At 54.3% G+C, this 25,525-nt stretch overlaps 7 protein-coding genes across 7 annotated transcripts; 4 read left to right on the forward strand and 3 right to left on the reverse strand.

Moving 5' to 3' along the window:
- Positions 1-1,277: 1,277 nt before the first annotated feature.
- Positions 1,278-6,883, reverse strand: BGZ61DRAFT_385281 (uncharacterized protein). Its single transcript, XM_046242725.1, has 2 exons — positions 5,741-6,883; positions 1,278-5,693 (listed from the first exon to the last, which is right to left on the reverse strand). The coding sequence occupies exons 1-2, from the start codon at positions 6,397-6,399 to the stop codon at positions 1,574-1,576; spliced, it is 4,779 nt and encodes a 1,592-aa protein (XP_046107470.1). The 5' UTR covers positions 6,400-6,883; the 3' UTR covers positions 1,278-1,573.
- A 2,833-nt stretch (positions 6,884-9,716) lies between these two features.
- BGZ61DRAFT_446401 (mitochondrial carrier domain-containing protein) lies at positions 9,717-11,395 on the forward strand. The gene is made up of 7 exons (XM_046245205.1): positions 9,717-9,875; positions 9,936-9,958; positions 10,019-10,029; positions 10,089-10,118; positions 10,175-10,258; positions 10,314-10,932; positions 10,992-11,395. The coding sequence occupies exons 1-7, from the start codon at positions 9,827-9,829 to the stop codon at positions 11,073-11,075; spliced, it is 900 nt and encodes a 299-aa protein (XP_046107471.1). The 5' UTR covers positions 9,717-9,826; the 3' UTR covers positions 11,076-11,395.
- A 390-nt stretch (positions 11,396-11,785) lies between these two features.
- BGZ61DRAFT_475062 (uncharacterized protein) lies at positions 11,786-13,126 on the reverse strand (the record flags this gene model as incomplete). The annotated part of the gene is made up of 1 exon (XM_046248637.1): positions 11,786-13,126. One exon carries the CDS (start codon positions 13,124-13,126, stop codon positions 11,786-11,788), a length of 1,341 nt encoding a protein of 446 aa, XP_046107472.1.
- A 940-nt stretch (positions 13,127-14,066) lies between these two features.
- Positions 14,067-14,940, forward strand: BGZ61DRAFT_182075 (uncharacterized protein). Its single transcript, XM_046237695.1, has one exon. It carries the CDS (start codon positions 14,122-14,124, stop codon positions 14,683-14,685), a length of 564 nt encoding a protein of 187 aa, XP_046107473.1. The 5' UTR covers positions 14,067-14,121; the 3' UTR covers positions 14,686-14,940.
- Positions 14,863-16,724, forward strand: BGZ61DRAFT_529646 (ENTH domain-containing protein; the record flags this gene model as incomplete). The annotated part of the gene is made up of 4 exons (XM_046253433.1): positions 14,863-14,935; positions 14,993-15,062; positions 15,129-15,349; positions 15,400-16,724. The coding sequence occupies 4 exons, from the start codon at positions 14,863-14,865 to the stop codon at positions 16,722-16,724; spliced, it is 1,689 nt and encodes a 562-aa protein (XP_046107474.1).
- A 719-nt stretch (positions 16,725-17,443) lies between these two features.
- On the reverse strand, positions 17,444-18,103 carry BGZ61DRAFT_346796 (uncharacterized protein; the record flags this gene model as incomplete). The annotated part of the gene is made up of 2 exons (XM_046239917.1): positions 17,444-17,887; positions 17,945-18,103. The coding sequence occupies 2 exons, from the start codon at positions 18,101-18,103 to the stop codon at positions 17,444-17,446; spliced, it is 603 nt and encodes a 200-aa protein (XP_046107475.1).
- A 1,043-nt stretch (positions 18,104-19,146) lies between these two features.
- On the forward strand, positions 19,147-25,440 carry BGZ61DRAFT_529648 (nuclear protein 96-domain-containing protein; the record flags this gene model as incomplete). Its single annotated transcript, XM_046253434.1, has 6 exons — positions 19,147-19,261; positions 19,333-19,440; positions 19,540-23,282; positions 23,388-23,618; positions 23,670-25,271; positions 25,330-25,440. 6 exons carry the CDS (start codon positions 19,147-19,149, stop codon positions 25,438-25,440), a joined length of 5,910 nt encoding a protein of 1,969 aa, XP_046107476.1.
- Between the last annotated feature and the right edge of the window lie 85 nt (positions 25,441-25,525).

Consider the following 25,525-nt stretch of genomic DNA (forward strand, 5'->3'; position numbering starts at 1 on the left):
AGCGACCCGAGTCAAGCAGAAGGGGGAGGGAAGTGCATAAAGAGAAGAAATGGTACGGAGGCGTCAAGGTAGATAGATGCTGTAGGTACTACACTTATTAGCAGTGTCATGCCCACAGAAGATGCAGGATGTACCTATTTACCTGCATTATTACAGCCCCAAGGGTTCTATCCAGAAATCTTCAACAGGCAAGCCATGCAGAAGCCCCCCCCCCAAGCCATCCAGGTCTCCCTCCCTTCAGGTCTCCCTCCAGGTCTCCATCCCAGGGTCTGTGCCACTATCGCTCGCTGGAGATGGACGGATTGAGGTGCCGTTACCGCTTGTGTGTCCTCGTGCCCGTCCTCCACGCTGGGGCGTCCCTAGGGGTCAGTGCGCTGCGGTGGGCTCTCCAGTGGGTCGCCCACCCTGGAAGCTCCTGCAGGGGTGTGCTGACTTTCCGGCGCTGTGATTAGCTTGTGTCGCCAACCATCTTCAGCAACCCGGAATGGGCTTTGCGCTCTCTTCTCTCTCAGCTCTCAGGGCTCCATCGGCATGACAGTCAGTGTGCATCATCCCAGGCAGACTGGCGACTGGCCTCTGCCAAATCGGGACAAGAGACGTAGCCGGCCCTGGTTCGACGGCTCAATGCATCGACCAGATGCAATTGACTCAGCTTGCATCTGCATCGTTCAATGACTCCCGTTTGTCAATGACTCAATAACTCCCAGGTTGTGCTCGGTTGATCCCGGGATATCAATGGATGATGGCCTCCCCTCCCTCTCTCTCCTCCGCAAAGAGCTATCCAAAGTACATACTACGCACTGCGTCCTACGTCCCACGTCCTACACTCAAACCATCTACGCCGGTAGTGCGTGTAGTAGCGTGTCTCGCTGTTCCTCCCCCGCCCTCCCTCCCTCCGCTGATAAGCTCCACTGCCTGCCTACGGAATCCCCGTCGAGACGGTTCGTCCGTGGTGGTTGGTGGTGATGGTGGTGATGGATTGCGGCCCGGTCATCGAGCCACTCAAAACCCGCAGGCCATGTGTTTCCCGTTATCGTCCGTCCGTCCAGCTCACGTCTCTTATCTCTCTCATCCTCCAGCTTACTTGGCGTGATGAACATCTTCCATCCTCCACCTCGATCCGAACAAGGAACCGCTCACGTGTGCCATCCTCTCCAATCCTCGTTCCATCCTCTCCATCCTCCCCGTCTCCGTGTCCAATTCTGACATGTCAGCTGCCTCTCACGATACTACCTTGAAGGACACACCCTGATAGCGATAGCATTTTAACCTCGAGTGGAAAACCATCTGTGATTGATCAATAGACTACATCTCAGATTAGGTCAGGTTCGCTTACACGGCGTCAATCGCAATACATGGCATTTCCGTCGTGCTAATTAGTGCACTCCCTCCCTCGAACCACATACCCTATGTACACTCCAAGATGTGGTTACCGTCAAAATAATACATGCAATGCAAAGCGTAAAGCGTATAAGGGGGTGATTGTCCATAAACTCCACGCAACAAATCCCCACCAATGAGGCTTGTCGGGTCCTACGATCCTCAAAAGCAAAACAACACTCCCCGACTCTTATTAGGCCTTACCGCCTCTTGTCTTGACGCCTTCCCCTCTGCCAGATGAATTCCCTCCGCCGCGCGTGCCCGTGTTTGTTGTCTTCGTGTTTGTACTCATTCTCTTGTTGGCGCCTCCGCCTCCGCTTCCACCCCCGCTCTGTCCGCCATCCACCGCGACCTCGCCGCTCTTGGCTTTGCCGCCTCTGCCACGCCGACCGCCCCGTCTGGTCCCCTTGTCCTCCTTATCTCTGCTCTTCGTCTTCCGTCGCGCCTCCTCGTCTTGAGCTCGCTGGCTCTCCTGGTCCCACCACTCCTGGAACGCCTGCTCCTGCTGGATCTCTTGCAACGACCGCTTCGCGACCGCCTCCTTCACCAGCTCCTGCTCGCGCTTCTGCTGCCCAATAATGTCCGCCATGCTGAATCCTAGAGTCGCCTCGGCCTTAGGCGCTGGTGTTATGTATGACCGTGAGTGTGGCACCAGCGGTTTCTTGGCTTGGCCCGGCGACGGCTCCGCGCCCATGGCGGGGGAGTTGCTCATCCGAGCCTGTCCCGGGAATCTGGTGTCGGGCGACGCGGTACGCTGTCTCGCAGACTTACCTCTCGTCTCCGAGACCACAAGAGGTTTGGTATTGGCCGAGACTGACCCGGGCATCTTTGACTCCATTGCCATCGCCTCCTCCACTGACATCTTTGGCGTTGGCTTGGCCGCCTTCCAGGGAGGCGGTCGTCCACCAGGTGGTGGCTTTTCCCACGGCACTTGGCTGGCCAGTTCATCCTTGGCTGCCGCCTCTGCCGCTGCTTGCGCCGCCGCCTGCATCTGCAATTGCTTCTTTCGCTCCTTTTGTGACACCTTCGTTTGTGGCTTGTTCGCCGCAGAATCTTTCGTCTTTTGCTCTGTGAGACCCGCAGTCAGTGCAGATTTAGACGAGCTTTCAGACATGATACCCTTCAGGTCCAGCTTCGAGGTTGCCAGCGTCGCAGGCGCCCAGGGGCTACCTGGCTTCGACATCGCACCACCTGTTGGATTCGAATCTCTTGTCCTGGACAATCTCAGATCAGGCGACATAGAAAACGAGTCTGGTGTTGGGCTATGCATGATATCTGCGATGCCTTTTCCTTTCTGTTCTCGCCAGGCCTTGGGAAGCTGCGGGATCTCATCGGCATCAATTTGCAGCCTGGGATTCAAGGGTTGATTGAGTGGCGATCGCGGACTGCTGAGTGTAGAGCCATCCTCCTCGTCCATGTCAAATATCAGATCGCCTTGAGACTGTTTAGGTCGTAGACTAGGGCTGAAGGGCTCATTGCGGCCTCCCCTTGATTTCCGACCAGATCTGTCAGGGGTTTGCATGGGAATCAAGTCGTCCATGCTTCCCACGCGCGCCTTGTAAGACGAAGATAGTTTCTTCTCATCCTCCTTCTGACTGATCTTGAAGGCCATTTCCTTGACCCTGAGCTGTCGCTCCTCGTCAATGTCGGCGGCGAGGTGGGGGTTGTTGTCGTGGAGTAACAGTTCAGCTCTCCCGCTACGTGCAAAAGGAAGTCGGGCGAGCTGGTTGTCGCGTACAACTTCATCCAATTCCAAAAGCAGCTCTTCTTCCAAATCGTCGAGCAGGTGGTTTTCAAGCATCGACTCGAGCTGGAGGCAGATGTACTCAAGGCCAGTGTCCTTAAACTCGGCGACTGAACAAGGACTGATTTCGTTCAGGAGATTGGCAATATTCCTTGTTGTGACGAATTTTCCAATCAGAGACTGGCAGATTTGCGAGAGTCGATCAAGCATGAGCTCGTTTGCGACGCTCATAACGTCCAGCACGAGATCCGACAGCTCGTCAATTGAAGCCGCTGCCACGTTGTCGAACAGCTCCTGTCCGACGTCGGCATACATGAACGAAATCACATATTGAAACGTTTCAGGATCGATGTGCTTGAGATCAACCCTTACGTTGTCGGTCGAATCCCCATCGCGGCGTCCCGCGAGCCATTGACCTTGGGAGCGACCGTGGAACATACCTTCAAAGAAAGGACATCTCTGGCACAAAAGTTGACTGTGAGCTACAACTTCAGCTCCATCCAGCTCCAGGATGACGTCGGCATCATCGAAAAAATCAGGATGGGATATGGCCTGGCTGAAGTCGGCATCGAGAGACTGTTCTACTCCAGTCTGTAGTCGAACAGCCGCCTCTAGCTTTGGCATGGAAAGGCGAGGTGCTATTTTCATCAACTCCGTCCGGATGTGGCGAAACCGAAATGCAAGTGGCGGTGATTCTCGTGTATATTTCCAAACCGGGATAATCTTGTCCTGGTAAACATAGACAATGATGTTGAGAATGGTGAAGATGTCGACCTCGAACAAGGTCACCAATATCTTGTCCTGGGTAGCCTCGATGCGGAAAGCATCCGTGCTGAAAGTTGACCCGTGGTTTCGAAACTCCGAAAGGCCTTCACGAAGGACGGAACTTCGTCCAGACAGAACCCAGCCATGAACGGGAATTCGTATGTCTGGTGATGACGATGTACAAAGCTCAACGTCGAGGTCACCATATTGAAAGGAGTTGACTTGCAGCCAGTGCAACATATCAGCTTCAATGTCCTGTGATCGTAGAATTTCGTGAGGGACAGATCCACGCTGCTCTCTCGCGATGGCCGCATCCCATGACTTCCGAGCTTTCTTAGCTTCCTTGCTAGGCTCCGGTGCTTCGAAGTCCCGGAGGCAGAGCAAAGAGCTAATGTCTTCTCGTAGTGCCTTGTCAGCGATCTCAATTTCCTCGGACATGACCTTGCTGTCGGTTCGGATAGCCGCAAAGGCACCAAAGATGGAGCTTCGAACGGCTACGCAGTTCGTGATGTATGGTACTCGCTGGAATTTGAAGTCCTTTCGTTTCTTGTCCGTTGACTCGGCGAATGCGGCACTCTTACCCTTGGTCCGCTGAACTCGCTTCCAAACTGCTCCTGATTCAGTGCAGATGATGACTGAACCGTGCTCGCCAACATCTACCGAGGCCACTCCATCCTTGTGCGAGTCCCAAATGCACAGAGGTTGGGTTAAGGCGCTTTTGATCTTGACTGGATTTGTGGTGGAAGCTGCAGATTGGCTCGCATCCCCCTTCTGGTTGAGCTGTAAAGTGAATAGATCTCCGCGTGCAGTAACTGCGGCGATCGTTTCTCCCCCTGACGTAATGTAGTTGATTTCCCTTCGGCCTGAGTCATATCGATTGGAATAAGATGATGTGGTCAAATTGTGGTTTGTAAAGGCATCGGGGAACGGAAACTTGACCAGGTTGTAACCATAGTTGCTGAAGACCCAAACCGTGTGGTTTGAAAGCAAACATATGGTCGCCTTGTCAATGGCCGAGACCATTTTGATGGGAGATGCCAGGAGAGAAGCAGCAACCTTCCTGGGTGTGTTTTGCACGTCGAGCGACCTTGAATCGGCATCCATGAGAGCCAGTTGGCCAACATTTCGACCCCACGTATACAAAGAGGTCCCGGTGTGTGCAACGGAGTGATTCGCCGATGCGGCAACACCAAGCACATTTTCCTTTTTAAGAGAGCCAAAGACTTGGCGTGGGGTAAGACTCATGGGCTCCTCATCTGCCTTCATGGGCGGTGGCAGTACATATCCCAACTGTGAGTTGGAGTTCAGCCCCCAAGTCCAAAGCTCTCCGTTGCCAGCGACAGCCATGGTATGGTTTTGGCCAAGTGCAATATCGCGGACCCTTCTGTCCACAAATGGGCCTTGCACTGGAACGAATTTGAACTGAGTGTTCTCATCCCCCAGTCCAAGCCTTCCACCTCGCCCAACGCCACAGATGTAAAGGTTGGAGACTGGGTCTGTAGTCAATATGGCAGTGTGTAGTTTAGACAAGGCCACATCTTGGATCACCAGTGGGGGATTCTGGACCAGAATTGGAATTTCATCCAGGTCAGGCAGGGAAGTGGAAGCCTCCACATCATTTTGAGCAAGGTGGGAATGGTAGAACCGACGCAAAAGATGTTCTGGTCGGTTCAAATGAATGCGCTCGGGGTAGTGGCGGTCATCCTCATCGCCAACCCCCAGCGACATATTCTTGTTGCTGCCAAACACGAATAGTTCGTCACCATCAATCGATGAGTGGAGTCCGTGAGGCACCTTGGCGGTGCTATGACAAAGTTAGACCAGCACGAAGGAGAAATCGAGGCCACTCACTGGTGTAACCCATCTCCAACGCTATCGCCGCTATCCGAGTTGCTATCCGAGCTACTCGCATCCTCGATGCTCTTCAGGGACCGTGCTGCGATGGTTGAATTGTAAACATCAAAGGGACTGTTGCCCTCATGGTCCTTTGTCTTGATCAACAGACCGACTTTGTTAACGGAGGTCACGTTGTGGCTCGTCAAGTCCATGCGTTCCCTTTCCAACAGCAGGCGCGCAATCGAAACGTTTCCAGCATATAAGGATCGGTGGAGGGCATTCCAGCCGCTCTCCGGATCCTGCGCATATAGGTCAATTGCAGGGTGCTCAATAAGGAGCTGGACGAAGTCTCGAGCATTCGGGTCGGTTGAGGAGGCGGCTCGCAGCAACACGGTCAAGCCAGCATGGTCCCGGCTGTTGATTTCGGCGCGTCCGAGGTTTTGGCTGGCATCCTTCGATTTTGCCGGGGTTTGGTGATGCCCCGAAGCTCGCCGCTGCTTCGCGACAAGTCGCGGCGAGGTGCCGAGGCCACCCGGGCTTCTAGCTGTGAAACTGCTGCTCCCTACCGCAGGGCTCTTGGACACATTCTGGGTATTATAGCTGGTAGGGGCCAGCAGACGCCGAAACTTGTCGACATCGTTTTCCCAGTAATATTTCCACAATAGGTGACTCATGGGCGGGGGTCGAAGGTACTATCCCAAGCGCTCGAAACAGCACCTCGCTGTGAGTCTCGGCGGATCACGGCTTATTTAAAGGTGCGATTTAGAGGCGCCGGAGAGCTCGGAAGGGAGCGGCGAGCGCGGTGTATCGTGCGAGGTGGTGCAGTGGGCGTCGGTACTGGCGATAGATCGTGATGGGTTCGCTGGGGATGTAAGTTGCCACCTTTGGGATAGGGACTCGGGCGGTGATAGGGGCGGATGCGATATTCGGTTCGCGTCGAGATCGGGCTTGAAGCGGGAGGTGGAAAAGTTTGGTACCGAGGGTCTAGGATGATGGACGCGAAAGGGTCGAAGATGCAGAGCACAGCGCGAATTAAGGATGTTGAGGAGCAAGATGCCAGGTCGCGAAAGCGATATTGCCAAAATGGCTTCCATGTGTTTCCGAGGGGCCGGTTGTGCGCGTCAGCACCATCCCCCACCACTAGCACTTACGGCTCCCTTCAGCGCGCATCCGCGGGGGCTGCGGTGGGAAGGCGGGCACCTATCCAGGGACCAGAAAGCGCTGTGGAAGCTGTCATTCACTGAAGCCCAGTGGGCCAGGCCAGCGGAGCCAATCGTGGCCCGCGCCGGGGAGGTGTGCCGGATCGGAGGGCAGATAGGGCTTTGGCCTCATCCCGTGTTCGCACATGGCTGGAGCCGGCGTCTTCTATTTGCTGAAGACAGGATAAAGCCAATTATGGATAAGGCTCTGGATTGCGCATTAGCATGGTTTATGGAATCTGATCAGATCTCATGATCTAAGAGTGTGACGGCGGTAAGGTTGTCGTCGTCTTGCCATCCAAGTGGGCTGGAGGTTTCTATACGCGGGCGGGCAGGTCAAGCTTCTTCACTAAAGCATCAGCTTAACTAAGGTGCATAACTCCCTTATGTATAAGGTAGTCAAAGTTAGTACTAAATGTTGGCAGCAATATGATTAAGCGAGCAGGGCTTAGCTAGGACATCATTGTCCAGCTGTGTCGAAAGATTTTTGCTGGAGAGGGAGGATATCGGTGCCATTTCCGAGAGAGACATTTCTTACCAACAGGTCTTGCTGGATCTTTACCGTCAACAGCCAAATCTTCGCGAACTATACTCCTAGTGCGTTCTCTGAGGTCGAAACAAGATCATCCAGCACGCCAAGGCTTTTCAGTATCTTATCCATGCCTTTGTTGTCGAAAAAGAAGCTCTCACTGAAGACTTGACTAAGAATATAAAATTCTCACCAAAGGCGGCCCGGTTATCGAGCCAAACATACCGGATGTTCCCCCAGAGAAATATGACGGTGTTTATCGGACTGTTATTGTCGGTGCTGGAACGACAAACTTTACAGTTCCAAACTTCGCCCCAGCAAAAATAAAGGAGATGTGCAACAACCTCATGCAAGACCTGGAAACTTCAGAGAATCAGAATACAGTCGATCCATTTTCTATCGCTGCTAAGTACTCACTGGAGTTTGTCTCAACCCGCCCCTTTCAGGACGGCAACGGAAGATTGTGTCGCATGATTCTCAATGCTATACTCTGTCGCTACGCTGGCATAATCATCCCGATTGGTGAGCAAGGTGAAGAACGAGACGAGTACATGGGAATCAAGAAACGAGCGAGTCTGCAGATGGGGGGACAGGGGGTATACGCCACCTGGGTCATACGGCCATCTTCGAACATCTCCTCGTATCTTTTGCCCATGGGAAGGCCATTGCGAGCGCTCATGATGTGGCCGTTCCTCATAGGGGGGGTCGGATTTTCCGAAGAGGTATTGACTTCGCCGATGTTGTACGGCACGATATGAGCGGCAACTACCTCAGGAATTATCGGTCATTCCAGAAATAATGCACCCTTTATGATTTATGCTTTATTTATTTATTTTATTAGGTCTAATTTAATAAAAAGACACACATTCAGTACTACCTTTGAGTACCTTATACATAAGGCAGGTAGGTACCTCAGTTAAGCTGATGCTGTAGTAAAGAAGCTTGCTATCTGTGTGCGAATAGCATATTCTCGTGTGCGAATAACCTTCATCTGGCGGTCCCGATTGCTTCAACGTAGAGGAGGTACCTTGCAGAGTAATAACTCCAGCTTCAATTAGAGCTCGGACTTGAGCTTGGACATTGTTTACTCAACTCGAGCTCTCGCCAGTCAGATCTCGTGGATGGATGGAAAGGACAAAAAGGACGAAGGGGATTGGGGATTAAGTTGGGTCATTTGGGCGCGGAAACTGGGTCCGAGCCAGCAGGGAAACCTTTCGACAATCAGCCAAGTGTGAAGATCCCCAGGTCCGAAACGTGGTGAACCATCCCTGAAGATCAAGGCTAGACCACATCAGGCCAACTTCCGCTCGGTCGACGGGGCCGGACGCGGTGACGGGTGGCATGGACACGGCGGGGTTTCGGTCAGGACATGAGAAAGCGAGGTGTAAGTGTCAGCGACGATGAATTCCGGGCTTCACCGGGAACATTGGGGAGGTGAGGCCAGATCTAGACGCCGTTGTGTCCTGCTCTCGCTCACTCGGCTCGGGACGCACAACCGGCAAGTCACCGCGAGCATTTCTAGTGATGTTGTGGCTGTCGTTCCCGGTCTCGCGGCGTCGGTGGAGGCTACTTAGCAGAGCCTATCAGAGCGAATAGCCGAGAGATGACTGCCCTGCAGGGACAAGGGCACGCCAGGGTTTTGCGCTCAATGCCGACATTTCGCCATCCAGGTACGGATGCATGTCTGGAGCATGTCCCAGTTGCCGTCGGTTGGTTCATGTCTTACACGGGCACTTGGCTAGTAGCCTCACGTCCGGTGACGGATGTCTGAGAGTCATTTGGAATCCCGGGGTAGCATTCATGTCCAACGACGCGAGTACAGTACACACCGGGGGCAATTGGCCGCCGTGAAGATGGAAACCCACCCCCAGACTCTCCCAATTGAGCTCCGTGTCTCGCCGGGCCTGGGTCTGGGGTCTAGCCTGCGAGTAGCGGATAGACAGAAATCATCATGGATCCGGCGAAGGGCACAATGATGCCCGGTCCCACTGTCGTCGCAGGACGCCCGCCGCACGGCCAAAAGCAATGCTGCCGGTAACGTGCAGTACCGCGCAGTGGGCTACACGTCAAGCTGGGCGCTAATTCGCACCGTCTTTGGCCTCTGAGGCCGTCTGTGGCGCCCGACCACGGCCGCCGAATGTCGACAGTGGGGGGGTTTTTCGGCGTGTTATCGCTAAACCCGATAAGACCACTGGTCACCACCACCACCAACAAATTCCCTCCCCGGCCCGGTATTCGCTCGGAGGTCGCCATCTTGCTCTGACTTCTTCTCTCTCATCCTCTCTTCGTCTCTTCTTCTTTTTTCCTTGTACTCCTCTCCAGCCCCGTCTGTCTGTCTTTCTGTCCCAGTGTCCAGTCCGACCCATCGCCACCATGACGTCCGCCGAGAAGCCCCTCCCCTTCCAGTACCAGTTCGCCGCAGGTTCGTTCCCCTCCGTCCAATCCGCTGCTCCGCGATACATTGACTAACGCTCGTGATCAGGCGCCATTGCTGGTGTCTCGGAGGTATGCCCGCGCCAGCTGCCCATGCTCCTGGGATCACTGCTAATCCCTCGTCCGATATAGATTCTGGTCATGTATGACACCATTCTGTGCCCCTCAATCGTCGCGAATCCTCATACTAACGTGCTCCCAGGTACCCTCTTGATGTCGTCAAGACCCGAGTGTACGACATGCCTCGCGCGAACCTCCCACCACACGATCGATTGCTAACAGTACTAGACAACTCCAGACTGCCGGTGCCACTGGCGCCGATGCCTACAATGGCACCCTGGACTGCTTCCGCAAGATCATCAAGAACGAGGGGTACTGCTTGCGCCAATCCCCCCCATTGCGCGCCAACTCTGCTAACGCGCGCCAGTTTCTCCCGTCTCTACCGTGGCATCTCCGCGCCCATCCTCATGGAGGCTCCCAAGCGTGCGACCAAGTTCGCCGCCAACGATGAGTGGGGCAAGATCTACCGCAACCTCTTCGGCCTCACCCAGATGACCCAGTCCGTCTCCATTCTCACTGGTGCCTCCGCCGGTGCCACCGAGTCCTTCGTCGTCGTCCCCTTCGAGCTTGTCAAGATTCGACTCCAGGATAAGGCCTCCGCCGGAAAGTACACCGGCATGCTCGACGTCGTCACCAAGATCGTCAAGGCCGAGGGTCCCCTCGCCATGTACCAGGGTCTGGAGAGCACCCTCTGGCGCCACATCCTCTGGAACGCCGGTTACTTTGGCTGCATCTTCCAAGTCAAACAACTGCTCCCCAAGGGCGAGACCCCGTCGGGTAAGATGGGCAACGACCTTGTTTCCGGTGCCATTGGTGGCACCATCGGTACCGTCCTCAACACCCCCTTGGATGTCGTCAAGAGCCGAATTCAGAACACCCCCAAGGTTCCCGGTGTCACCCCCAAGTACAACTGGGCCTTCCCTTCCCTCGTCACCGTCGCCCGCGAGGAGGGCTTCTCTGCCCTGTACAAGGGCTTCCTTCCCAAGGTGAGTCATGGTTCCCGAACCAGGCGAGTCTGTCTAATATTCTGATTAACACGTCTTAGGTCCTGCGTCTTGGTCCCGGAGGTGGTATCCTTCTCGTGGTCTTCACCACCGTCATGGACACCTTCCGCAGCTGGCAGAAGTGATTTCTCACATCAAATAGTGAGATATCCAGAAAAAAGATGGGGCCTATAATTTACATCATTACCACACCAGACGATAGAGTGCATGGGAGCATCCGGGGTTGACAAGAGGGGGGCGATCGATCTTTTGGATAAATACTGATACCTACTGCTTTAGTCAGTCAGGCTCTAGATATGATTTGTTCGGTTCCGAGATAACCTGCGTCGAAGGGTGTTGGGCTGGTCAAATACAGAGGGGGCCGGAGTCACTTTACATTGGGCGGGAATTTTATAGACGTTTCATATCGACCTCTAGCCAATTCAATGTTTATGCGTTTCAAATACTTCCAGGTCCAGCCATCTCCTGATTCCGGGTTTCCACTACGCAAATATTACCAAGCACCTAGGGGAATAACGGCAGCATAGCGATTTATCTCCGAATGCAAGAGCTTTTAGGAAATGACTTTTCCGATATTTTAACCATAGGACAAGATGTATTTCACTATTTAATTCAAGGAGGAGCAACAAAATGAGAATATTAAAGGGTCTTTCTTTAACTTTAGTCAAACTTGTTTTGATATATGAACGCAATAGAATCGGTAATCGCCAATGCTAACGCGCAAGTCTACACCTAACACCGGAATAATTGAAACCCATTTATTTATTCCCAATACTTTGATGTCTTCGTCCTTTGGCTCTGTCATCCCAGCACATTACGTTCTTGTTCAGATCAGTTAGTGATACTCAACAATCTCGCCGTCCTCCAACTCCTGATCCTCTTTTTTAAATCCTGTTTCGGGGCCGAGAATCTCCCACTCCTTAGACTTGACCATCTCCATATATGTTTTGTACAATCTCCGGAAATCAGCACGAGCGATGTGTCCTTCGACTGAGCACTTGTCAGCATAGTTGTGAACAATCTTCTCCGTCAGCTTAACCACAGTTCGACCCGTTATGAAGGTGCTCCATATTGGCCAGTTTTTATCCCGAATAGCCGTTAGCGGTTCGGCGCTGGACTCTTTGGGATCCCAGTAAGGTAGGTCATCGTCACGGACGCTAAGGTATTCCGCAGCAAATACGCGACGACCTGCGAGGCCTTTACCACGGTAAGTATAGAGGGGCAAGCAAATGCAATGCTCGCCCCAGGTTTCGAGAATGATCATCTTACGATACTTTGAGTGGACAGCGCCGAAATCTGAGTACATCATGTTCCTATCTTCCGCAGAAACGATGTCGGAGCGGCCTTGGGTGTGGTGAGGAGCAGAGATGATGGTACCTGGCTGAAGCTCATCTCGACCGCGCGTATAGTCGGAGGGTCGCGTAAAAGCAGTGACGGAGTTCCCCGAGAGGAGAGTGCTGAGGGCTCTTGTCCTTCCCCGGGGGATCTGGGGGTATCCCGATGACGTCGGTCCTCTATAAGAGTCATAGTGCCGAGCACTCGATCCTCTGCGAGAGTCGCGGGATCCGAAAGGTGATTCTCTACGGGAGCCGTAGTATTGGGGAGGGAGCATGCTGTGAGGGCCGTAGTGTCGGGCCTTGCGGTCATATGGCCGTCGACGTGGTTGGGACGTGAAGATGGAATCTGCCATAGACACTGACCCATCATCAGATGAAGCTGCAGAGTTAGTCCAGGAATGGCCGGCTGTGAATAAGAAAGGCTCATTGCGCCGACTGTCGTCAGTCTTACCAGCCTTTTCGGCAGCGTTCACAGAGGAACTGGTATCCGCACCGGCTCCATCGCTTCCAGCAACCTTGATCTTTGGTTCTGGATCAGTGACGGCGGGAGTCTCGGCGGTACCTATTTCTTCATGAGTATCGCGGAGGAAATTGAAATCAGTGGAAATTGGGAGGGCGGCATTACTAGTCCGGGGAGTAGCAAGAGCAAGACGAGCTTTCAGCGTTTTTATTTCCGCAGCAAAAAGGTCCATGCGTGTTTGAATGTCTTGTTTGGTCTCAAGCTGCTCGTCACGCAACTTTGCTGGGGAGAGTTGTCGAATCCTCTTGTTGGCGTGGGAGTTGTCAGGATCCGCCAATCTCTTTTCACCACTCTTCTGAGGATGCTCTGGCGCTTCCATTGGGACTGCTGCAATATGGGCTGAGAACTTGGATATGGGAACTTGAAAGGGTCGTGGATCTTGCGGCAGGCACGCATAAATAAGAGAGACATACCAACATGTTAACATCATGTATTCAATGAAACAAGCCTCTTTGTGTTAAAGACTTGCCTCAAAGTGCTGAAGATTTACAAAGATTACACCCGTTCTTTGTCCTTTGGGTGGGCAGAACGACTACTACATAGTAACACAAAGGAGTTGAGCAGAGCCGTGTGTTGGTCTGTTCACAGGCACGTCTTGTACGATTGGGGCAGCAGTGGAACACCTCTGGATTACACCACGAGGATTCGTGAGAGACGCGGGCTATTCTTAAAAATACGTTAATTTTTAAAAGTAGACAATGTTTAATTAGTCTGGGTTTATAGTAGTTTATTCATACCCTTTTTTCTCTCGATGGTTTACTCAACTAACTCTTGAGAAGCGAGAACTCGTTACTTAGGTAGGTAGGATATGTTTTGTGTAGTCACAAAAAGAAGTCACGGAAGCTCTAGAAATACGATAAGGAGGTCCAATTAAGTTTTCCAAAACAAATAACCACCCACACAGCGAAGGATTAACATTGCTTGCCGCCCGCAGGTGAGTGCATCCATCGGGATTGCCTAGTCCATCTTTTGTCGGGCCAAAAACTGGACAAATCGTAACTGCAGGGTAGCTACTCCGTAGGCTAGCCGGGACTTGGCGGCGCGGTTGGGCGCATCAAGGCGCTGGTGCCCATTGGCGACGTGGCTGGGGCGAATGACGGAGGGTGGCCACCCGTGACGTAGTAGCCTAGTAGGGAGCGGAGAGTACTCCAGGCGGGCGAAGCAGTGCGAGAACTAGCTGGTGACAAAAAGTATGGCGCCGGAATTAAGCGTGTCAATGCCTCCATTATTCTGTCGCCAAGCTTCTGCCCACTGTTCCACTGTCACCACTGTCACCACCCACTGTCACTTTTTCGCTTCTCGGCGCAGGGCCCCATGTACGTAATCAGGCCGGTGCGCAGCCACCTTCCACTCGCTCTCGCCGCCGTTCGCTCCCCGACCAACGTGAACCGGCAGCGCCCATTCCACCACCACCACCACTACCACCACGACCAACACCGCTACACCACCACTACGGCCATAGCGACCACGAGAGCACAATCATCTCCGACCAAGCCGCCCGTCCAGGCCAAAACCTTCTCCCGCCGCTTCCACGACATCGCCGCGCGTTCCGCCAGACCTTCTAAGCCCGCCGAACCGTCTCCTCTCCCGCCTCATCTCCCAAAGGTAGTCGCTCAGTCACCCCACGAACGCCGCAACCTCCAACCACCAACCTCCCCCCAAACCGTCTTGTGCGGGTCGACATCTCGCCGCAAACCACCACACTTCCTTCTCTCCACCCGCTTCCGTCCCGCCGTTCTCGGTCGCAACAGAATCACTGTCAATCTAGATTGGGCATCTTGTGACTCTCCGAGCTTGCTTCCCCTTCCCCTCCTCCATACGACACTCTCTCCGCCCAACGCCGCCATACGTTGCGCGTCATATTCGCCGCTGCATTAGCGTCATCTTGAGTCGCAGAATCAACCTCCATCTCCTCTGCAAATCGTCGACCCCTCCGACGACTGTTCGCGCTGCTGCCGACTTGTTGGCGCTCAGGACGCACCCTCCCCTTAAGCTTGGCCCTTTTGCCAGCTACCGTATCCCACCCTCCCCAGCCGCACACACAAATCGCCCACCATGTCGAAGGTAATGCGAAGCGTCAAAAATGTGACCAAAGGGTACTCCAGTGCCCAGGTCAAGGTCCGAGAAGGTTGGCGCTCCCTCATGGCTGTGTCATCGAACCACCGCTAATTCTCGTCGTCAACAGCCACCAGTAATGATCCATGGGGCCCAACCGGTACCCAGATGAGCGAAATTGCTCAAATGACTTACAACACGTATGCGAGCAACCCATGCTTCCTCGTTGCCTCGCAATCATGATACTGACCCGTTGTATTGTTTAGCTCCACCGAGTTCTACGAAATCATGGATATGCTTGACAAGCGCCTGAATGATAAAGGAAAGAACTGGCGACACGTCCTTAAGGCCCTCAAGGTCCTCGACTACTGTCTTCACGAAGGCTCCGAGCTCGTTGTCACTTGGGCCCGCCAAAGCATTTATATCATCAAGACCCTGCGGGAGTTTCAGTATGTCGACGAGGAAGGCAGGGACGTGGGACAGAATGGTATGCGCCCAGTGAATATCAACATCGGACCAATGCTAATATCTGCGTAGTTCGAGTTGCTGCTAAGGAGTTGACTTCCCTGATCTTGGACGAAGAACGATTGCGAGCGGAGCGGAGCGATCGGAAAACCTGGAAGTCGCGTGTCACCGGACTTGAGGAGTTCGCTCCTCAGCACGCTGAACCCTCTTCCCAGGCCCAGCGCCGACCCCGCGAGAGGAGGCAGATGACCGACGAGGAGGATGCCGAATACCGGCTGGCTCTCGAAGCAAGCAGGTACCAGGAAGAGGAGGATAGAAAGAAGCGCGAGAGCGGCCGACCCGACGACGACGACGATCTGGCCAAGGCCATCAAGCTGAGCCAGGAGGAGGAGGAGAGGAGGCGCAAGGAGCTGGAGGAAAGCAACGCAGCTTCCCTGTTCGATGACGATCCCATCCAGACGAGTTCCCAACCGCAACACACTGGTTTCAACCAGGGGTACCAGCAAGGAAACCCCGTCGACTTCTTCGCGAACCCGATCGACCAGAACCAGATGCAGACCCAACCCACCGGCTACATTGCCAACGCATACACTGGCTACCCACAGACACAGCCGGCGGGTTTCCAGCCCAACTACACCACTGGCTATGGGATGCAACAGACCGGCATGGGGCTGGACCCCTATGGCCAGCAGCAGCAGAACCTGCAGGCGTTCCAGCAGCAACCGACTGGCGTCAACCCATACATGCAGCAACAGCAGCTGTCGACTCCGTCTTCGCCTGATGCTCTCCATCCTGGAAGCAACAATCCTTGGGCAACCAACAACAACCAGCCTCAGGCACAGGCCTTGCAACCCACGCCTACTGGCTCCAACAACCCCTTTGCGCAGTTCAACCGTCCTGCGTCGACTAAGCCCAACCCTATTGGTTCCCTCAGCCCGCTTCCCGAACAGAAGACATTGTCTAGCTTCAACAACCAGCAGCAATTGCAGCAACAACAATTGCAGCAACAGCAGGCTGCCTACAACCAGGCACAACCATCCTTTGTGACCCCCCAGAAGGAGATGAACGAGCACGAGACTCGGCTCAACACGCTTCTGGCCTCCGGTGATGGAATGGATACCTTTGGTAACACTGGAAACCTCCGTCTTCCCGCACAGCACACCGCCCCGGGCACTTTTGTCAACAGTGCTGGCGCAGGTCTCGCCCGTATCAACCCCGAGGCCACCGGAAACAACCCCTTCCTCCGACAACAGTTCACGGGTATGCCCAGCATCAACTACAGCCAGGTTCCGGCCGCGACTGGACCTGCTGGCATGAACGGGCAGGGCACCAACAACCCCTTCGCTGTTCAGCAACACCCCCAGCAAAAGCAGAACCAAGATTTGATTCAGTTCTGATCTTGAAACTCGCACCAGTAAAAACAAATGACATTAGTGATGCTGCACTTCGTCGGTACTCACACCCCCTTTCTCTCTCACATGATGCCCGCCTCTCTTTTCCTTTTCTTCCTCCTTTCACCTTTTCGACCCCGATTCCCAGGTTTTTGCACAGGCGAAGAATGGTATTCCCCTGTTCACAGTACATTTATGGCTTTCGAACCTATGTTGATTTTTGGGGGGTTCAGTTGTCACGGGGAATTGGAAGTTCGTGTGATGGCCCGGAGGAGGATTTAGACAGCGCGCCTTCCACCATTCAAAATTTTAGATCTGCTTCATATTTATTTTGTCGTAGCAATTCCCTGTTTTCATCATCCAAGTCGATGTAGCCAGCGCCTGAGACTCCCCTGCTCCCTGATGTTGTGGAGCGGCTCGGCTTGCCCCCTTTTGCCCTCCAACTATCCCCATGCCCGGACGCAGTTGGAACTTGCTGGTGTGGAGGTATGCCGGTCAAATCAGGAGCGCATTCATCGCGGACCATCATTTCTGGGCGGCAAGCTTCTGAAACTTAACTTGGAATCAAGCAGAAAGCTTAACTTATAATTACGATGATATCGCGGGCCTGGCATCTGCAAGCTCAGTGTCGGCAAAGGGAAACGTGACTGGTCAAGGGCCCGAGCTGCTTCGTTTCCGCGGCGTGCATTCCCTCCTCGTAGTCTTTGTCGTCCACTGCAGACCCTTTAACCAGCCTCCTCCATCATTTGGATGAACTCCTCAAGATTCACGCCATTTTTGCCGTCGTGATCCAGGTGCTCAATCATGCTGTTGATCTCCTCATCCGTCATTGTCCTCTCCTCCTTGATGTCTTGGGCTAGTCGTCGCATGTCGCTAAAGGTGATGATGTCGTCGCCATCGTAGTCGAACATCCTGAACACCTTAATGGCCTCCTCCCGAGGATCTCGGTTGGCCAAGAGCTTGGAGGCGCATAGCCTGAATTGGTCTTGGTAGATGCAGAGGCGGTTGGTGGGACAGTTATGGTCCTGCCACTCTGGCGGCGGAGTACCGTAGGTGTCGAGCTCTTTAAAGTAGTCAGGTTTGGACATTTCAAACCCCAATGCTGCTAGAGAATGCCTGAATTCGTAGCTGTTGAGCCATCCCTTCTTTTTCATATCCATGAGGTCAAACTAAAGTGATGCTGGTGTGAGCGGAGTGATTTATGGGGCTGGCGCGTGTGAACCTACGACTTCATCAATGTGCTCTCGGTCCTCTTCAGGAACTGTGTTGTACTCTTCGTTGGATGAGACCTGGGGGGCGACAGGATGGCGGGACTGCGGCGGGTGACTGGAGCCGCCTGCTAATGAGCGCACCGGAAAGGGGCGCGGCGTTGTATGAGAATTCATTGTTGTGAGTGATGTTGTGAGATGTGAGACGGGTGTGTGGCAGGGAGAGCGAGAGAAGTAGTGGCGGTGGCGGGTTCAGCAAGCGATTGGGATGGATAGAAGCGTCCAGGGGGATGAAAATAGCCGTTGGATGAAGCTATTCACTGCTGCGCAGCTCGAGAGAAGCATGGGATGGGTGTGGGATGGAGGAGCGTGACAAAAGGTCGTTGTTGGTTGGGTCAACGGGATGGAGACAGTAACAAAGAGCTTTGAGGATCTGGCCGGGAAGCGCTCCTTGCGACGCGACCACCTGGACGCGCCGCCGAGCTTCAGCCAACCAAGCCGTCGCGAATCGTGATGGAGTCTGCCTTGGTACCGGTGGCCAAGGTACCTCTGTAGGCAGCCCGCAGGCACCAGTGACTCAGCCTGCGTGTATCCCAGCCGCCAGCTTTTATTGGACCGGCGTTAGTCAGCCGACCCCTTGAGGCCAATCAAGCACCGAGTTTTTGTCTGAGGCAGCAACGCAGCTGTGGCGACCGAGCGTCCTAATGGGCAGAATCCGCCCCGAAAAAAAAGCTGGCTGGGCCGTCTGGGCGAAGTGAACCTGACCTCACTACTAACTCTGTCCCATCGACACCAACTTGAGGTGAAAAAGGGCGTCACCTCCCCCCGGTCCGCTCCTTTATTGCGGTCATTCCCTCCTTTCTCTCTTTTCTTTAGTCACTTTTTCTCCGCTTTGTAAGGCTCCTGCCGCCCTTTGAGCAGCTGACGTCCCTCGACCAGCTGCACTCCTTGTCGGAAGCCGTGGTGCAACGACCTGCGCGCTTCGCCGACCTGGCATAAAAAGCTTCGCGCGATCCTCGCTGCCCGCGAAAACCATCTCCTACACATTTACAACGAGACCCTCGAAGAGCGACGGCGTGCGCGCACTGCTTGTGTCAATCGATCAATTCGACGAAGTTCCCCGACGTCCTGATCGAGTCAAAAGCGCGACGGGTTCCTGAGGCTCGGTTCGGCCACGCAGAACCTTCATCACCGATCCGCGCGCTCCCCCGACGACGATAATGTCTTTCGGCGGCGGCTTTGGCGGCTTCGGCCAGAACAACAACAATAACACCGCGAACCAAACCTCTGGTGGATTTGGTGGCTTCGGTACAAGCAACAACAACACCACTACAGGTAAGCCTCCCCCCTCTACGGTTCCCGGTCGACCTTGACGACAGCGGTGCTGACTGGAATGCACCATGAAGGCTTTGGAGCCAGCAATACTGGTGGATTCGGTCAGTCCAACAACACCAGCGGTCTATTCGGTAGCAGCAGCAGCACCGCCGTCGGCGGTTTCGGTTCATCATCAACTGGTACGCGAGCTTTGATGCACCACGCACCGCTGTCATCTTCGATCGAGAGAACCAACAGCAAAGACACCAATGCGAAATTTGTATGCTAACGATTTGTAGGTGGATTCGGAGCGAACGCGACTACAGGCGGCTTCGGAAGCAAACCTGCCTTTGGGGCAACTACGAACACTGGCGGCACTGGCCTTTTTGGCGCGGCTGCCACGAACAACAACACTACTACAGGCTTTGGTGGGTTTGGAGGAAACACCAACACCGCAACCACCACCACCTCAGCTTTTGGAGGCGGTAACACTACTGGAGGCGGCATGTTTGGAAACACTGCGAACAAGACGGGCTTCGGCGCCACCACCAACACCGGCTCATCACTCTTCGGCGGAGGCGCCAACAACACCTCTACTGGATTTGGCGGCGGCGGCTTCGGTGCTTCCAACACTGCACTTGGCGGCGCTGTTGCCGGTGCTGCTGGTGACCCCCCTGGAACCGGAGTTACCCCCTTTCAGGCCCACACCGAGAAGGAGCCCAACAGCACGTCGAACCAGTCCAACGCCTTCCAGAACATCCTTTTCCAGGATCCCTACAAGAAATGGTCGTCTGAGGAATTGCGACTGGCGGATTACATTCAGGGACGACGACATGGCAATGCCAGCGGCGGCGGTGCCTTTGGCGTAAGCTCTGGTTTTGGAGGTGGCTTCGGTGCCAACACGAACACTGCCAACACGACAACTGGATTTGGCGCCAACACGACCAATACCACCGGTGGCCTATTTGGCAACAATAATGCCGCAGCTACCACCACCACTGGCTTTGGAAACACTGGCACCACTGGCTTCGGTGCCACAGCCACCAACAACACTGGTGGCCTGTTCGGCCAGACCGCTAACAAGCCTGCTGGGGGTCTCTTCGGTAACAGCACCCCCCAGCAAACCCAGGCGACTGGCGGTCTCTTTGGTGGAGCCAACACTGGAGGTGGATTCGGAACGACCAACAATGCGACAACTGGCTTCGGTGCTACGAACAACAACACTGGCGGTCTTTTTGGGGGCGCTAACAACACCCAGAACAAGCCGGCGACTGGGTTCAGCTTCGGCAACGCGGGTGCTGCTGCTACTACGACGCCCTCAGGTTTCGGCAACACAACGACTAACGCCTTTGGCGGTGCGACCAACAACGCCGCTGGTGGTGGCCTATTTGGCAACACCAACAACCAGCAGGCCGCTGGAGGTGGTGGTCTGTTCGGTGGCGCCAACAACCAGCAGCAACAACAGAACACTGGTGGATTGTTTGGTGGTCAGCAGAATCAGCCCCAGCAATCTGGCGGCCTGTTCGGAAACAGCCAGCAGAAGCCAGCCGGAACCGGTCTTTTTGGCGCCGCCACAACAAATACCGCATCTGGTGGCCTCTTTGGTAACAGTACTCAGCAACAACCTGCCACTGGCTTCGGTGCAAACACGAACAATGCCAATGCTGGCGGTGGCCTATTCGGCAACAAGCCTGCTACTGGCGGCCTCTTTGGGAACACCGGGACTCCCCAGAACAACAACACCGGGACCGGCCTGTTCGGAGGACTTGGCTCTAACAACCAGAACCAGCAGGCGGCAGGAACTGGACTTTTTGGAGCTTCCACGAACCAACAGCAGAAGCCTGGCCTGTTCGGTAGCACCAACCAAAATACTGGAACTAGCCTCTTTGGCGCCTCAAACAACCAGGGCCAGGGAAGCAGCCTCTTTGGCGGTAACAACCAGCAACAACAACAGATGGGCAACTCAATCCTCGGCAACAGCCAGGCCAGCAACGCGCCTCAGGGACTTACTGCGAACCTTAACGATGTCTCCGCATACGGCACTCCCTCTCTCTTCGTCGGGCTGAGCGGTAACGAGGTCCAGAACCCTGGCCCACTCGCCACGCCACTTAACGGGAGCTCGAAGCCTAGGAGAAGCTCAATCCTGCCCATGTACAAGCTGGCTCCTGCCTCTGCATCTCGCTTTGCCACCCCCCAGAAGCGAGGTTTCGGATTCTCATACAGCAACTACGGAACTCCCTCGGGAAGCCCTGCCAGCAGCATCTCTAGCACTCCCGGTAACATGGGTCGCAGCCTGCTTGGCTCAAGCTCCAGTGGCAGCCTAAGCAAGAGCATGTCGACTAACAATCTTCGCCGAAGCTTCAACACCGAGGACAGTATCCTTGCCCCTGGCGCATTCTCTAGCGGCTCTCAGCCTCGCTGGTACGGTAGCACTGGCTCGAAGAAGCTTGTCATCAACAGAGACATTAGAAGCGACCTGTTCTCGACCCCCCAGAAGGACAAGCAGTCTACCGATGCTAACGGAAGCGTCCGAAAGTTGTCCAAGCGTGTCAGCTTCGATACGAGCAACGTTGACTCCGACGAAGGAACACCCGTCCGCGGCGCTCTCCCTTCCCCCGAGGTCATCACTAGCCCGGCTACCGATGAGACCCCTCGTCAAACCCGAATGACTAATGGTTCTTCTGGTTCCAAGACCCCCGAGATGGAGGAAGCCAAGGGTAAGGAGCTCGCGATTGTTCACGAGGAGGATCACTCTGTCACTCCCGACGCCAGCACTATCAACGGCTTTGACAACGCCCCTGGCCGATACTGGATGTCGCCCCCTCAGGAGGATCTCGAGAACATGAACCGGATGCAGCGACAGAAGATCGACGGCTTTAGCGTTGGACGTGACAACGTTGGCTACGTCGCTTTCAAGGTCCCTGTCGATATCAGCAATATTAACCTCGATGAGATCTGTGGTGGTCTGATCGTATTAGAACCCCGATCCGCGACTGTTTACCCCGTTTCCGCGAAGAAACCCCCGGTTGGCAAGGGCCTGAACGTCCCTGCCCGAATCTCCCTTGAGCAGTCCTGGCCTCGTGGTGGTCGTGACAAGAGGGTCACCAATGACCCTAAGCGCTTCAACAAGCACGTGGAACGACTCAAGAAGATCGAAAACACCACTTTTGAGAGTTACGACAAGGATACTGGTATCTGGATCTTCGGCGTTGAGCACTTTACCACCTATGGTCTCGACGACGATGACGATTCAGACGACGAACTCGATGCCGTTCGACCCGCGCCTATTGAAGCCCAGCCGATGGCCCTCGACGCCTTCTCCCACTCATTCATGGAAGATGACACCTTGGAATTCAGGAGGCGATCAGGTCTTCCCGGCGCATTTGACGAGCAGGGAGCCGTGTATGAAGATGACTTCACTGGCAAGCCGTCTTTTTTAGGGAATAGCTCCGCGGATTCTGCGCCCAACGATGTCAGGCTGTCTCTCGACGACGAGTACACTGCCGACATGGGTGAAGAATATGACATGTCCGAGGACGAAGACTTGGCGAGGTCTTCTGTCGGACTGCATCTTGCCGCGGAGCACAACGATTCCTCGTCCGAGAATGGCCAGGAGGATGCCAAGAAAGGCACTCCTGGTGGCATTCTCAGAGCTCGGATGAGAGCTGTGAAGGACTCTGCTGGTCCTATCACGCTCGAAGTTGCAGATGGAGATGACTGGACGGAGATGCTGAGGAAGACTGTGAGCCCTGTGAAGAGGGATCGGCAACTTTTGAGGGAACTTAACGACTCGCCCTCTAAGCAAGCCAGCCTTCTCATTGACTTTGATAAGAGTGAGGGAGACAATTTACGGAAATCACTTTGGAAGAAGAGCACGGCCAAGAATGACAGATTTGATGGATTTGCGGCAAGCACTCAGCTTGGCATGGACAAGGGGCGCGGATTTGCCACGAGTATCGACCTAATGAACTCTCTTTTTGAGAAGCCCAAGCCTGCTCCTCAGAATCTTCGAGCCTCAATTCCTGGCAAAGGATTCCCCAAGGTCGGTTCCCTAGTTGCTATTTAACTACCTCCCAGATTGTGTGCTGGAGGATCATGTATCTACGACTTTCGATATGAATTAAATGCTAAGATTTAATTTGATTAGTGGCCCTACGAGCGACAAGACAAGACCCTTACAATGGATGAAGATCAGAAAACTTTCCACGACGCTGGCCGGCCGACTTGGGGGCCCGCAGAGACCCTCGTTCTATCCAGGCCCCTTGCTCCTGATCATGCTCGCCGAGCCGTGTCTCAGACCTCCGACCTCCTTACTTTCCAGCGTTCCAACATTCAGAGTGAGAGGCAGGAGGTTCGCCTAGCAACCTTTTCGACAGAGGTATGTACCACAAGGCTATGGTTATTAACAATTGTTAACTGATTTGGTTAGTCTTCGAAGAAGTTCCTAGGTGGTCAAGACAGGCTCACCGAGATCCACATCGTTGATGACGTTCCCATGGCGTCGTTCAAGGCTGCCAGTCTCAAGGATGCCTTCCACCACCAGGACATGAACGACCCTGCCAGTATGCAGGAGAAGCACGTTTGGGATTTGGCAAGCATTCTGTTTGACGAGATCAACGCCCCGAACTCAAAGCAGCCCACGCACATTTTGCGAAGGGCCAAACTCTCTCAATTCTGGACAGATTTGGTCGACCAAACCTCGGCGACAACAATCGGCCTCGCTGGCTCATCTGAGGAGAAGGCTGTGGCTTGTCTAGCGGGACACCGCGTCCCCCAGGCGTGCGGGTATCTTCTCGAGGGCAAGAACTTCCGCCTCGGAACCCTGGTACCCCTCATTGGCACTAGCGATGAAGCGAAAAGGGACATGCGAGAACAACTCAGGGCCTGGCACGACTCAAAAATGCTCTCTGAGTTTTCTGAGCCAATCCGAACCATCTATGAGCTCCTGAGCGGCAATGCGTGTGTCTGCGAGGGCATGAAGGGCGTTCCTGTCGAGGATCGCCTGGACTCGTTTGTCATTTCTAAGAAGTTTGGGTTGGATTGGAAGCAGTCATTTGGTCTCCGCCTCTGGTATGCCATTGCTCGGGACGACGACTTGGCAGCTGCAGTCAAGAAATTCAAGGATGATGTTGACCAGGAGCGGGAGTACTTGCCGTTGCCCTGGTACATCGACCAAGGCATCAAACCCTTGTGGGACGACGTCGACTCGGATCGCAGACAAGACCTTCTGTGGGGCTTGTTGCAGCTGTACGCCCACGACAATTCCGACTTGGAGGCTATCCTCCGACCAGAAAACTCGCAGCTCTCGCCTCTCGACATGAGGCTGTCTTGGCAGCTGGGTCTTGCACTGGTCTCAACGGGCAAGGTATCTTATGGACAGAGCGGTACCGAGAAGGCTGATGCCGCAACGATTGCCTATGCATCACAACTCACGAGCGCTGGGGAGTGGTTGGAAGCCATCTTCGTTCTCCTCCACCTGAGCAGCCCTGTGGCACGCACCAAGGCCATTCAAGAGCACCTCTGCCGACATGCCGGTTTGATTGGCACTGAAACAAGCCCTGCCTTTGGTGTTCTGACGGACAAGTTCCGTATTCCTTCGTCATGGGTCTGGGAAGCATTGGCCCTGTACATGCGCAGTGTTAAGAAGGACGCATACGCCGAGGTTCAGTGTCTTCTCCGCGCTGGCTCCTTTGTGGAAGCCCATCGCGTTCTGGTGCAGGATGTTGCGCCTCTTGCAATTGTGGAGCGTGATTATGCCAGCCTCTCATCCCTCCTCGGCCAATTCGACGGTCGAAGTGAGGTCATTTCAGAATGGTCCTTGGGAGGAGAGATGTACAGCCTCTTCCTCGGCCTGCTTCAACATCGAAGCAAGGGCGAGATTGCGCCACCCATGATTCTGGAGAGACTGTTGGCGGGTCTGCACGCAATGAACCAGAATGCGCCAGACTCGGAGATTTTGCGATATGCCGCGGTTTCGGACATGTCGGATGAGACGGCGAAGGAAATTTTGAAGTCAACAAAGCAGAAACAGGTATGTTGCCCTCATCTGATAGCGCATAAGCTCCGTTCCATGACTAACATGATTGCAGGATATCGAACTTCGATCAAGGATTCTGAATTTACCACTGACGCAAGATCGTTTGCTTGCTTACTCGGTGGATTTGAGCATGGATCGATATCGAGAGGTGATGTCCCATTAAGGGCGAGCAGTGTAGTAGCATAATGCATGGGGTAAGAAAGGGACGGGAAGCATCTGAGTTTGTAATGGTGTTGGGAGTGCTTGGC

This window comes from Ilyonectria robusta (assembly GCF_021365365.1).
Source record: "Ilyonectria robusta strain PMI_751 chromosome Unknown BGZ61scaffold_5, whole genome shotgun sequence".
NCBI classification, from domain to species: domain Eukaryota; kingdom Fungi; phylum Ascomycota; class Sordariomycetes; order Hypocreales; family Nectriaceae; genus Ilyonectria; species Ilyonectria robusta.